Genomic DNA, 13869 nt, shown 5'->3' on the forward strand with positions numbered 1-13869 from the left:
TTATATAAAAATTGACTGGATTAAAAGTTCATAAATAGATTTTATAAAATAAGAATAATATTGAGGAAAAAAAAATACATGTTAAAAACACAAATATTACCAAACGACACGACGGTTTGCCCTATGCGACCAGATGTAAACTTCAATCACACGGATGAAATTAGTCAATAAGAGATGACAGAAGTGCATATTTCAAGCTAATCTGAATCTGACATGACACCATCAAATATTCGCCCATCTTGAAGTTCTATGACTGGAATATAAATTATCCCCCAGACAGCACAAATTATTTAAGCTACATTGAACTCAGTAAATTTCAAGAAAAGATTATTAACCATAATGTACAAAGAAAACAATAAACACCCAAACAGCTGCAACTCAAAGGGGTGAATTCAGCGTCTCCCAGATGCTACTGATTCGGTATTAAAGAGATACTTTACGCGTGAAAGAACCGAATCATGTGCTGGATCATAAGGATGGTCTTTAGAAGGGATTTCAAGTATTGCAGGAACAGGCTTGTTATAACTATCAACCAAAAACCTTATCATATTCGCAACCTGCACGGCATAAGAAAGTATAAGATTAGGGGTTCTTTGAAATTATGGAAAACATGCATGTATACCGAGGTTAGGAGTAACAGGGTTGTAACCAAGCTCACACGTCACAAGTAAACAAAATAAATAAACAAAATACTTTTTAAATCTCAGGTATGATACCATGATGGCCGAATCAACAATTAAAGAGATGGACCTAATAATTGAACTAAAAATGTGAGAAACCATATGACTTGGCAACATGTAAACCCCCAAGGTTACTTCTGAATCGCAGCGACAAGTCAGTCCAGCAAAACTCTAGTATTGTATACACCATAATTCATTGAGCATTTTGTTCCTTCAAAACCGCATGTATGTTTAGGAACCTGCTGTTGTGGATATGAATAGATTCCTTCCAGAATTTCTCAATTCTCAATTCTCACAGCAAGTAAATGGGCTTATGGAAAAAATAAGGTCATGTTTCAGACCATATGAAGTAGGAAAAAATTGCATATATTATAGCCATGTTAACTAACATGCAAGCGCACAACTGCCTGCACCATTTATTATAGCCATGAAATATGACTTACATATTGGCTAATTAGCACAATTGCAATATCCTCCCTTGTTGTAAATTCTTTGAATGCATCCTCAATTTGTTTGACAGTTGTTTCTGAAAATAAAGTCAAGATAAATAAAAAACTTATGGTAAAATCAACTACATTTCAAACTGACCAAAAATATTTCATAACATGACACGATTGACACGCAAAAGAAAAATGTTGTAGATCTGTAGTAACCAAAGCACTACCTAAGGTTTTAGCTTAATCAACCCCTTAGTTTCTTGGATATCTACTAATTACCAGTGAGAAAGTAATAAAAATAATGCAAACACAATAATAGTATGATATGTCAATTTCTTACTAGTTTCTAGGATAAAAAAATTATTCTCTATCCTTTCTACTACAGATAAGGAACATGGACTTTCATACAGAAAACTTGGCTTGTATTGTTTTATAAAAAATGTTCTGTTTTCATTTCCTATTTTCGCTAATAATTAGGAAAACGCTACCTTGTTTTCAAAGATTTTTGTAGGAAATGGAGAAAACAGCCTACAACAAATCTTTTAAAACAAGAAATAAAGTGAAAACATGGTAGCATTTTTGCAATTATTAGTGAAAAGGGGGGAGAGAGAGGGAGGGGGGATTCAATTTCTTCCGCAAACTCTTTACTTTTCCACCAATACTATTGAAGATGATTACATCTCTACTCTTAAGCAGTCTTCAATAGAAAACAAACATTAACAAGAACATAGGTATTTTTATTGGTTATCACAATTTGTCTGGTAGCTAAAACAGGAAGGAGTCACTTTTAATGTAAAATTTAACAAGAAAAACATTGTATTTAGGGGATTGTCACCAACCCTACAAACATAATACAGAATAGTGAGTAAAATATATTTCATTGGCATACTTGAATCCACAATGAGGTAATTTGTCTTCCTGCGTATGTCAACATTTCCCACTCCAGCCAACAGAAATCCAACTACAGTATCCTGTGTAAAATAAAATACTCATTGTAAGCCTTCAGGATGTTTTAATCATTTCAATCAGAATGCCAATTGCAAAAAAATTACAACTGTAACATAATGGGGGAACTGGTGCAGTCAGTGTTGAGACATTAAAAACACAAGCTTAAAGAATAAAATATCCCACCAATTGGATTCAATTTGATTGTGGCTAATTTTAATGATGCAGTTCTTGGTAGATTAGGAGTGTGTTTGGGAGAGATTAAATTCTCTCTTTTCAGCTGTTTTGGTGGGAAAAAAGCTGTTGGTGAAATAAGCTACTTGTTTGGGAAACTAGCTTAAATTTGTAAAGAGTTTTTTTTCCCTCAAAAGTAAACAGTTTTTATGAAACTGAAAATTTAAAGCTTATGATTATTTTTCAACAACATTTTTCTCTTTTAAGCTGATTTACTACATTAAAAACTGATTATTTTGTTGCATACAAATGAAATTAAACATCTTAAAATTGTTTTATAACAAACTTAACAAAATTTCATTTTAATTATAATCGATTATAACAATAATCGTTTATTTATATAATCGATTATCAAAATAATCTAATTTCCACAGCTTTCCCAGACACACTCTAGCTATCAATTTTTAATTCTTATAATTTTTTAAGCTATAGAGATATCTCAGTACTTTCCTATTAAGGTTGTAAAGGCAAGTATTTAGTTGTGTCATACTTAAATGTATGGGTTTTAGGTGTGTGTGCTCTGTAGGTGTTTCACTTTTGCTTTTCTCTATTTTGGGGTTCCATTATCTTGCTGAATAATCAGATTTGAGTAATAGTCTAATTGAATTTGAAACTGAAGTTTAGGGTCACTTACTCCTAAGTTTTGATAAGTCCTATACTCCTATTTAATCGAGGCACTCAAGTATCAGAATATATATAAGTGATCAGCTTATGTCTTATGGCAGCAAATCACTCTTTCTGACTGAGTGTGATGCAATCAAACCAAATGCTTCATGCCCCTGACCATAACCCATAAGTGTTGACACCTAGGTTCATTTCTTCTTTTGCGGTTTTGCCACAATTTCTATGAGAAACTTCAGTTTTATCAGGTATAGATTTAATTTGTTGGGATGAGAACAACAACCTAAAAACTCCATTTTATTTTTCCAAATCCTAGTAATTATTGCTTGAATCTACCCAAAGAACTGCAAATTATAAACAGCCAAATTAGCTTCTTACACAGCATCTGAATTGTCATCAACTTGACCCCTGAACCATTTTAGTTTAAAAGCCTTGCCTTCAAATTTCCTCAGGAACCTATCAATTCAATCAACTGTTTTTATAACTCAAGTCTGAACCATTCAATAGACCTTAAGCCTAACCAACCAAATCTTAAGCCTTTTATTGCTCCATACAAGGAACACATAGAATAGTATATCTTCCTCGGTTAGTCTGCAGTGGTGCATAATCACTAGTAGACTGATAACAAAATAGATCTCCAAAAGTATTGCAAAATTTTCTTGCTGCAGTCTCAAACATTTTAGCCAGGACCAGGATGATTTCAGACTAGAATCTCCACAGAAATTTGCTTTCTTATTCACTATTACTGGATCCCAATCATAATATCATCTGCTTTAACAGTCTTTCAGACAACTTGATCGCATGACACAAAACAACTTCCATATTGCATAAAATACGCAACAATCATATTGCATGAAGCAACAATCAACACAATTCAACTTAGCATACTATAATTTCCAACTTAGCATACTATCAAGACAATTCAACAATCAAAGTTACGTGCCTCAATAATTATTTCAACCTTCACAAAATGAAATTTTAAGCGTGCCAAGGAAAATCTAAAGGGCATGCATCATAAACACACAATACTTGTTGTTCTGCAGTGAAGACTTGAAGAATGCACACACGACATTGCCACACTCTTACCTCATCTGCAATCATGGCAATAAGTGCTGAACTGTTGGTAGGAATTTGAACTCTGTTGGCCATTTGGTATGACTGGAGAAGATAAACAAGAATAACAATAAAAGTCAGAGAGCCTGTCAATTAGCCTTAGGTATTAGACTGTAAGTAGTATTGAACAATAAAATGCAATCCACTTCCAAATAATAAACATGGTACATCATTAAAGCACATTATCCGTTCATTACTACGAGTCAATTTGGCATCCCCTTAAAATTAGGGTTGAGAATCAGCAAGGAATTTTTCACATAAACTCTTCCCTGAATAATTCACCACAATTTTTCGTGGGGATACCAAACTAACCACGACTCGAAGATCGTAAATCTAAGTCAATCCGAGTGCTCTTAAATAGTAAATAATCACAGATCTTAGGTCCTTTACACGTGACTAATTGAAATTACGATCCCTTTACTCGTCATTGATCCCAATCAAAAGATCTATAAATTGAGAAATGAAATGCGAATTGAAAACAGGCGTACAACAATCTGCCCTCTGTTTAAAGTGATTTAAATGAATTGTGCTCTGAAATTCCTCATAAGAGGATCGACGTAACCAAAATCAGCATCAAGGGAACTAAATCCAAAAATTTCACAGTTCAGAGCAAAGGACAGATAGAACGAACCAGATCGGAAGGCCGGAAGCGGAGAGGGCGGAGACGACGGAAGATTTCAGAGCGTACGGCGGCGCTTGGCGGAGCTAGGGAGGAGTCCGGCCTGGTTTGGAGCTCCAACAATTATGCGTGCTATCTGTTTCGGACCTATTTCTTTCGCCACCCTTTTTAACTTTTTTATTTTTCTTTTTTCTCCCTTTGTTTTGTTATGCAGTGTAAGGAATAAATTACAATTAACTTTTAATTGAAATAGGCTTTTTTTAAAATTTATTTCAGATTTTAGTAACATTATCTCTTTATATAATAAAATTGTTAACATATAACCAGACTTTTTTTTTTATAATAAAATTGTGTATATTTATCCTCTTATAATATATATATATATATATATATATAAAGAATATCTATTTTTGTTTTCATATATACATTTATATCTCTCTATTATATATTATTTATTTATTATTATTATTATTTTAAAAGTAAAATAAAAGAAAAAATATCAATAAAAATTAATTATCTATTCTATTAATAATAATTACTCTATTATTTTGTACTCACATTTGATCTTCATTTTTATTTAAGATTATTTTACTCTTTTCAAATTATATATTATATCTATTATCTCACTTAATTTGTACTTTACAATCTTTATTGTTTTTAATCTTAATTTTTAGTATTTTTAAATAAAATACATAAAAATGCAAAATACCTTCATTCCACTGATCTTCTGTGAAAACAATATCAACTAACACTGGAATAATATATGCAGCTGAGAAACTATATTTTATACCCTCTTATAAAAGTAATGTCAATTAACAATTAAATAATATACGACGATGAAAAGGATGCATATACAAGTTTCTGCTACTAATCTCATTAAAAGGGTGACCTGTCAATGAAAATAATCCAAAGATTGATCAACTTCAACAATATTCATTATCACAAGTTTCATGTGTTTTTATTTTGTTTAAATTTTATGTATTTCATGAAAATTGGATGTTGTTAGGGTTTGTCATCAAACACCTTAGTTGATTAATCTAAGTAGTAACATTAAATTTATTAATATTTTTTTAAAAAATAAATTAATAATCTTTGCCTGTACTAAATTGTTTTTTTGACAAGGACTAGAGTGGGTGAGTGAAGCCTCACCGTGAGAAACATGGTCTACACTCTACACCATTCAATTTTGTTACATTAAAATCAAATTGCTGAGATTTATTATTCTTTTCATTTTTTATTCATCTATTTCGTGATTTAGCCTCTTATGCTCTCTCCTTACTTCGCCTCCATCACCCTTCCTCTTTGTTGTTTCAATTTCTCAACACCATTGTGTTGGTCATCGTCATGTAAGGGCTTTGCACTTCAAAACATATCCATTTATTTTTTATTTTTTGATTTGGTTTTCCTTTTATGCTAATTTATTTGGTTTTCATAATGGTTATGTTTTTAGTTGTGTATTGGTGCAGCGAAATGGTGGGAGAAGGTTACAGAATGTGGATCTAGGTGGGCGGAGTAGTTTGTTTAGTTTCTACAGGCGAAACATCTGTACTACACGAGGTTGTGTCGGTGTCAAAGACCAAAAAGAGGTTACAAGTGTCAAAAATAAGTTAAGTCGATTAGAATCAATCTTATTTATACATGTCAAATGTTGTTTTAGATTAAGTAACCTATAAGTTAAATTAGCTTAATTAAAAAATATATATTTTAAAAATTAAATATATCTTTTAATGAAAAAATAAAAAAATAATATGATTAATTGATATTATATTTGTCATGAAATATTTAACAACTTTACATGTATATAATTTTTCACAATCATTGCATTTAAGTTATCCATTTCATCAACTAGATCAATATTTTTATAATAATTCCATATCTCAGAGATATTACTTTGTTTTCTTAGTTTTTCAATATCTTAGTATTTGTCAATAATATGCATACTTTTACTTTTATCTTGACTTAATGAACATAGGCATGAGCATAGCTGCATCTTTGTCTTCTTTGACAAATAACATAGAGATGACGAGTTACGAGGTCCAATCATCGAGGGCACAATGGGAAAAATGAAGCTCTTATAGTGATTAACCTTAATTCTAAGCATGTAACCATTGTAACATTGCATGCCTTATATGCTTTATTATTTAAATTATATGTTGTGTAATTGTTGCTATGTTGTATTTATTGTTGTTTTAGAATTCGAAGAGTTAAGAGATCCTTGAGAATTAAGTTATTTTGAGGTTGTTTTTTAAGGCTTGAACTTCATAAGTTTGTATCCTAAGAAAACTAAAGAAAAGCTAGAGAGATAGACTTTGGAGTCAAAGATAATCCTTTTTCCTTCTAACTATGTAGAAGTGTCCAAACCCTTTTTCATAACCAAGTAGTAGTGTTAGATTGGAAGATTCAAGGATGATCTAAGAATCAAGGTCGAGATTATCATATGGCAAACTTTTGGAAGCCTTTTTTCTTTACCATCCTTCCTTCCTTTTTCTTGTTTTTTGAACAATTCCAGGTAACGAAAGTTTGTAAATTGATGTTTGTTGAATTAGTTGATTTTTGCTTGGAATTCACTATTCTTGTGGTTGTATTGATTGAATCAATAGTCAAGGATACTTGTTTTAAGTTTTGGTTTATTTTGAATGTGGTTGAAAAGAAATTGGTGATCCTTGACTTTAATGGTTGCATGGTGTTGTTTTTTATTAAAATGATTTACTTTTGATGTATGGGTGTTGGATTATTAGCTAAATGTTAGTTAATACGACATTTTTGTAGGTTTGAGACAAAATTATGATTCTATTAAGTGTATAGATCATCATCACACTAGGATAGCTTTATGGTGTTGAACATGATGCAAGTTAGAGACTCTTTGTCTCACTAATGTATGGTGTGAGATAGGTAGTATCAGGTGTGATTTAGTTTAGGGCTCTCTGACTTGGTTACGCTAGGTGTGAGAGAAGAGGCATCGAGTGTGATTTCCCTAAGAGCTCTCTAACTTGGTGACGTAAGTACGAGGCTCTCTACCTTACGACGTCGGATATGAGTTGAGTAGCATCGAACGTGGGTCAAGCAAAGATTCTTTGCCTGGATGACGTTGAGAGCATGTTTAGTAATGTTAGGCATGGTTTATATAGAGACTCTATTTCATTCTCGTCGAGTGCAAGTGTATTGATGTCAAGCATGAGTGAGTTAGAGGCTTTCTACCTCATTGGTGTTGGGCATGGTCATGTTGAGTGAGAAATGATGATTAATTTATTTTAATGTTGAAAGTATGTCAATTGTTTACATGATGAATATTGATGATTGATTTTAATATATTGTATATTGACCTATAATGATATATGATGATGATTTTAGTTGTTTAAAGTTGGGATTAGTTGTTGTTTGAAATTGTAAGTTGTTATGTTATATGAGTACATGTGAAACATGTTTTTAAGTTGAAGTTGCATAAAAACTAGAGGAGAAAAAAATTATTTTCAAAAAATTAAATATCTCATAAGTGGCCATTGAGTAAGGTACAAGATTGGTGGCAAAAATCTCTAACTAAGTACTGAAAAAGTGCACATTATTTAAAAGGTGGTCAGTGGGCTAATTCCATATAGGCTTAGTTATACATGTTAAGATTGTGGTAGACTTACACCCAAGTTGTTCTATCTTTGACAATGGTACTAGATTTTCTTAGTTTAAGTGATGAAACTTGAGAAACAAAAATGAGTTGTTAAAGAAGTCATGGTGTCTGAAATTGCCTGTACTTGACTTAGAGAAGACAGGTTAGACATTATGATTCGATAGATCAAGTCACTTAGACTGTTCATCTCAGTTGTAAGAGATATTCATAAGTTGATATGTGTGATGATGCATTAAATATTTAAGTTGCTCAATCAAATTTAAGTTGTTTATTCAGTTGTCTTGTTGACTTTAAGTTGTTCAATCTTTAATTAATCTTTCCTTAATTGCTATCAATTGTTAAGTTGGGAATGATGTTGAAGTTCTGGTTATGCCTTCATGTTAGAAAACTAAACTAGTGTTTTAAGCTGGTTATATTACAAAAGTTGTTACTTTGTTTACCTATTAATATGTTGTTTTCTTTCATAAGCCTACCTTTTTTTTTCAATGTTGTTGGACTATAATGGTCATACTTAGTATAAGAGTAGATCAGGATTGGGTGGAGGGCAAGCTTGAAGGTTGGCTATTTAGAGATAGTTTTGTTTTGGTTGAGTTGTTATTATACAATTGTTCTATAGAGACGCTTAATCGATGATAGGGCCTTTTGTATTCAATATTTCATACTTTTGTTGTGTAGTTGTATATATGTATAAAGTTTTATTGTAACCCTATAATTGGTTATATGTTTTCAAGTCAAATTAAAAAGAACTATTTTATGTTTTTTGCACCCTATACTAATTTATTGCATTAATGTCTAGGTAGTTATTGTATTGTAGTTGTAGTATACTAAGTGTAGTAACTTGTTGGATCATTACAACCATAACCCCATAAGTCAACACAAAAAAGTGAAAAGTGTGGATGATTGAGTATACCAAGACTAGAGTGGTGAAAAATGTTTGAGATTTTAACTAATTTTGTTGAGGAAATTGGAGAGAAAAAATGTTATTCAAGTGGTGACAAACAATGGAAGCAATTATGTTATGGTGGATAAGAATTAGTCATCGACATTCCCCAATGAAGTTTTTAATTTTATAAATCATATAAGATTATAAGCTATAAGTTATGATTTTTAATTATTTTGTCATCGGTCTTTTTAGGTAAAATTTTACAAACTGTAAGGTCACATTTATTTTAACTCTATGTGTTGTTCATTGCTTTGACTTGATGCTAGAAAAATATTAGAAAGATCCCTAAAGTTAAAAGGGTAACACAATGAGGCATCAAGCTTATGAGTTACATTTACAATCATTCTTTGACCTTAAACACCATGAGGAAATATACAAACAAGGTTGAATTGGTGAGGCATGGAGTTACTAGATTTGCTACCACCTTCCTCACTTTGCAATGATTGCATAAGCAAAGGCCAATCTTAAAAGGATGTTTACTTCCAAGGAATGGTTACAGTCAAAGGAAGCCAAATAAGCCAGGGAAAAGAAAACAACAAATATTGTTCTTATGCCTTCATTTTGAAGTGATGTTGTTTATGCTTTAAAGGCTATAAGGCCTAATGTACATGTGTTGAGATTGGTGGATAATTAAAAAAAACGATAATGAGTTACATTTATGAAGCTATGGATAGGGCCAAAGAGGCAATTCAAATTTCTTTCAATCACAATGAAGAAAAATATAAGGATATATTTTCAATTATTGATAAAAGATGAGATTGTTAAATTCATCATCCTTTGCATGCAATGGGATATTATCTAAATCCAAGGTTTTTTTTTGTAGAAATCCAAATTGATGATATTAATGATGATGAAGTGATGGATGACCTCTACAAATGTATTGATAGACTTAGTAAAAGTGATGATATTGTAGACAACATTCACACTCAATTGCTAATGTATTAAAAGGGTGGGAAACAGGTTTGACATTTCTACAAGAGTGAGAGCAAAGGTTACAATGGCTCCTAGTAAGTGAGAAAGTTTTTAAGTCTTAACTTCATTTATAAATTTTATGAGTATTGGATAATTATGTGCAAATAATAACATTAAATTATTAATGCACAGTATATGAAATACATTATAATTGAGTGGTAGAAGATGTATGGAGGACATACATAATTGCAAATTCTTGCCATTGGGGTACTGTTGAGATCTTCGTTGAAGCACTTTTGTTATAATTGTAAATCAGTTTAATTATATCAACGGTCTCAAACACGGCAAGTATACTGGCCGTTCAAGTAGTAAAAATATTGTATCCACAGGGATTAGAAAGTAAAATAAGCATTTATTGACTATTCATGACTAAAGAATAATTCCAAATTGTAGTTTGTCATGTATGTGAATTGAAGAGCGTGACTACTGGAATGAAAACTATAAAAAATATTTGTTTGTGAGTGAAAAATGTTAGAAATGGTATTGTGGTATTATGAGGTTGTGGGGTCAGATTTCACCAAACGTCAGACTAATAAATCCTTAATCTCTTGTTACATACATTACTTAGTCAACCCATAAGTTTACTCAAACCTAATCCCTTAGAGAAAGAGTCTAGGTGCGGATATTGAATATCAATCTCTTGAGTACCCAATATCTACACCCGCATTACGGGCTAGGGTTTAAGACTACTAATGGGTCAAGTTCTATCCCTAGATACAATCACCACTAGGCATATGTTTCAGAACTAGTTTCAATGGTATTTCCCAATACTCAATGGAACCTTAAATCATGCAAAGGGTGATCAATCCAAAGCAAGCATTAAGAATAGAAACAAACACAACAATGAGTGAAACAACATATATATATATATATATATATATATATATATATATATATATCATTGAAAACATAAGGATTACAATAGAGTACGTTGGTTACATCTAACCCCACAAAAAATGGGTAGAACCACTCAACAATGAGGGTAAAGCAAAAATAGAGATGGAAAAGAGAAACGAAGAAACCGAAGGAAAGATCCACACACGAATGTTCCCAAGCTCTGAGAATCCCTTCTACAGCTCCAAGGAGGCGCCCCTGCGTGAATGAGGAGAAAAGCCCCCGAAAATGCCTTCAAATACGAGCTTGGGGAGTCAGATTAGGGTTTACGCGCCTGGCGCATGATTCTTTGCGCCCGGCGTAGGGCCTTCCAGGGAATTTAAGCACTTCCTGCCTCAGTACACGCCCGGCGCAATTCCTTTTTGCGCTCGGTGCAATGTCTTCCAGAGAAACTCTCTGTCTCGATCACGCCCGGCGCGGGTAGTGTTGCGCTCGGCGCAGACACTCTGCTCTCCTCCTTAGCTCCTTAGATTTCCAATCCTAAGAGTCTTCAATCCTCAATTCTCTAACTCAATACCTGCACAAAAAATGAGGTGAATTAAGGTATTGTTAGCTAAATTTGGGTTAGTTATATTTGCACACAAAATGAACCAAAAAGAGAACAATTATATTGCAATGGTTCAGAGGATGAGTGAAATTGTTCAATAAGTCTCATCCAAAAAGAAGTATAATTGAGACTTAACAGGTACTAAGCTTGATTTATAGCTCATCAAGTTGTGAGCGTAATTGGAATACCTAAGTTAATCATTTAATGTATTTATGTGCAATTGAAATGAACAATTTAAAATTTGAGTTTACCAACAAAAATGGAAAGTTAACTAACATTTGTGTTTTTTTTTAAATTATTATAGATTCACTAAAGGAAGAAAAGTAGGCTTGAGCACCAAAAGATTCGATACTTAATTTTTATTAAATATAATCAAGCTCTTAAATAACACTTTAAGTATTGGGATGTCATTGATCCTATTGTTTTAAATGACATTAATGATAATAATGAATGGATATTGAGAGATTTGGATGAAGATGGTGATGTTGAAGATGAGTTGGTTTTTGATGATGATGTTTTTTTGACTTGGATAGATGGTGCCAAGGCAACTGAGGTTTATGAAAATTTGAAATACACTAGGAGACAAACACAAGTGAAGAAGGCAACAACAATTGCAGCTACATTCAAGAAAGAAAAAGGAAAAAAAATGATGGAAGCAGTGAAAAAAGAGGATTTAAATGAAAAAAAAATAAAGGAAGAATATAATAATGACAGTTGAAGTGCAAAATTTGAAGGAGAGAAAGATTTTAATATTGACAAGAAAAAAAGGTCGAACTTTAATGTTTATTTATTTAGTTACTTAGAACTTTAATTATGTTATAGATGATTTAAGCTTTAGCACTTTGTTTTTTTTTTAGACATTTTATGTTATGTTTTGTTTAAGTAATATGAACTTTTATTATTAAAAATGATTAATGCGTGAATTTAGTATTATTTTTATTTTTTTAGCTTTTATATATATATATATATTATTTATTTAACATATAAATATAATATTAGAATAATAGTCGTTTAACTATATGCAATTTCATTATCTTACTTTTGAGATAGACCTCTTTACTATCCGAAATTGATAACTATGATTTAAAATATATATTTTTAATCTTACTTATCATTTCAATCATTTTTAATACATATAATTTAAGATAAATTTTTTTAATTTTTATATTTATAATTTTTTAATCTTTTTAATTTTTATGTTAATTTTTTTATGTTATTTTTTTGTATTGACATGACAAACTTTAACACAAGTAAATATACTAAATGTATAACTATAATTATTTTATGCTTAAAGTACTTTTTAGTTTGTATAATATAGTTATTTTGATTTTTTTAGTTTGTTTTATATGTTTTGATCTTCATAGATTTTTTCATTTAAATTTTGTTTATGTTTAATAGTGTTGGCAAGGAGTTTGATCCAATTAAACTTAATTCAAGTTATCTTCATAAGAATTAAAAGTTAATCATATCATTCTTAAATATTAAATATAGATCCATATTGAGAGTGTGAAATTTTTTTAAAAAACTTTTATTAAATTTTTTTTTTTAGAAATTCTTTTAACCTTTTATCTAAGTTAATTTTTATTTAAATTAAAGTTTAATATTTTTAAAATAAATTATAAAAAAATAATCATGTATTATATATAAACTGATATTTTAGTTTGTATAATAAACAAGTTAAATATTCATTATATATAACTAAATTTTTTAATAAATTATATATATATAAGTATTATATTTAAATATATAAATAAAAACATATAAAATATATAGCATTTGATTATTTATCATAAATTTAAAATATATTTTTATATATTTAAAATATTTATTTATATAAATTTTAAATATAATATATATATATATATATTAAATATAATATTTATTTATATATTATTTATTTCAAATTTTAATTATATATAATAAACATTTAACTTCACATATATTAAAATACTAATAATTATGAACGTCAAATGAACAAACAGCACAACTGATTTTTCGGCCCTTTGAATTCCGCATAACATAACTATTTTTAACCAAAATTAATCTTTTACAATATCAAATACGAGTTATCAAATATATAGATAAAAAATAGTGATCATTAACAACTCATTAGTTCTAAAAAAAAATTAACAACTCATTAAATACCTACTGTCTAATTTATTTAATACGTACGTAATGATAGCTATTAAAATGTAATTAAAAAAGTCAACACCAAAAAAAAAATGTAATTAAAAAAATATTT

At 30.3% G+C, this 13869-nt stretch overlaps 1 protein-coding gene across 2 annotated transcripts; it reads right to left on the reverse strand.

Annotated features, from left to right (window-relative positions):
* Positions 1-136: 136 nt before the first annotated feature.
* Positions 137-4829, reverse strand: LOC109804754 (vacuolar ATPase subunit F family protein). 2 transcript variants are annotated; one of them, XM_020366595.3, is made up of 5 exons: positions 4662-4829; positions 4004-4116; positions 2007-2088; positions 1124-1206; positions 137-557 (listed from the first exon to the last, which is right to left on the reverse strand). In XM_020366595.3, exons 2-5 carry the CDS (start codon positions 4064-4066, stop codon positions 393-395), a joined length of 393 nt encoding a protein of 130 aa, XP_020222184.1. In that variant the 5' UTR covers positions 4067-4116; positions 4662-4829; the 3' UTR covers positions 137-392. The 2 variants fall into 2 exon arrangements, with proteins under 2 accessions (XP_020222184.1, XP_020222183.1); XM_020366594.3 differs by having other exon boundaries at positions 4004-4075; positions 4662-4827.
* Positions 4830-13869: the final 9040 nt, after the last annotated feature.

The sequence above is a fragment of the Cajanus cajan genome, chromosome 2, assembly GCF_000230855.2.
Source record: "Cajanus cajan strain Asha chromosome 2, NIPB_CcT2T_4, whole genome shotgun sequence".
Classification (NCBI taxonomy): Eukaryota; Viridiplantae; Streptophyta; class Magnoliopsida; order Fabales; family Fabaceae; genus Cajanus; species Cajanus cajan.

Bases quoted from the DNA above. Each gene is read 5' to 3' on its own strand.
- LOC109804754 (XM_020366595.3), bottom strand. From the start codon at position 4,066: ATGGCCAACAGAGTTCAAATTCCTACCAACAGTTCAGCACTTATTGCC. The intron at 1,207-2,006 runs GTATGCCAATGA...CTTTATTTTCAG, and splicing joins TTACCTCATTGTGGATTCAA to AAACAACTGTCAAACAAATT. The intron at 558-1,123 runs GTAAGTCATATT...TATGCCGTGCAG, and splicing joins TTGTGCTAATTAGCCAATAT to GTTGCGAATATGATAAGGTT.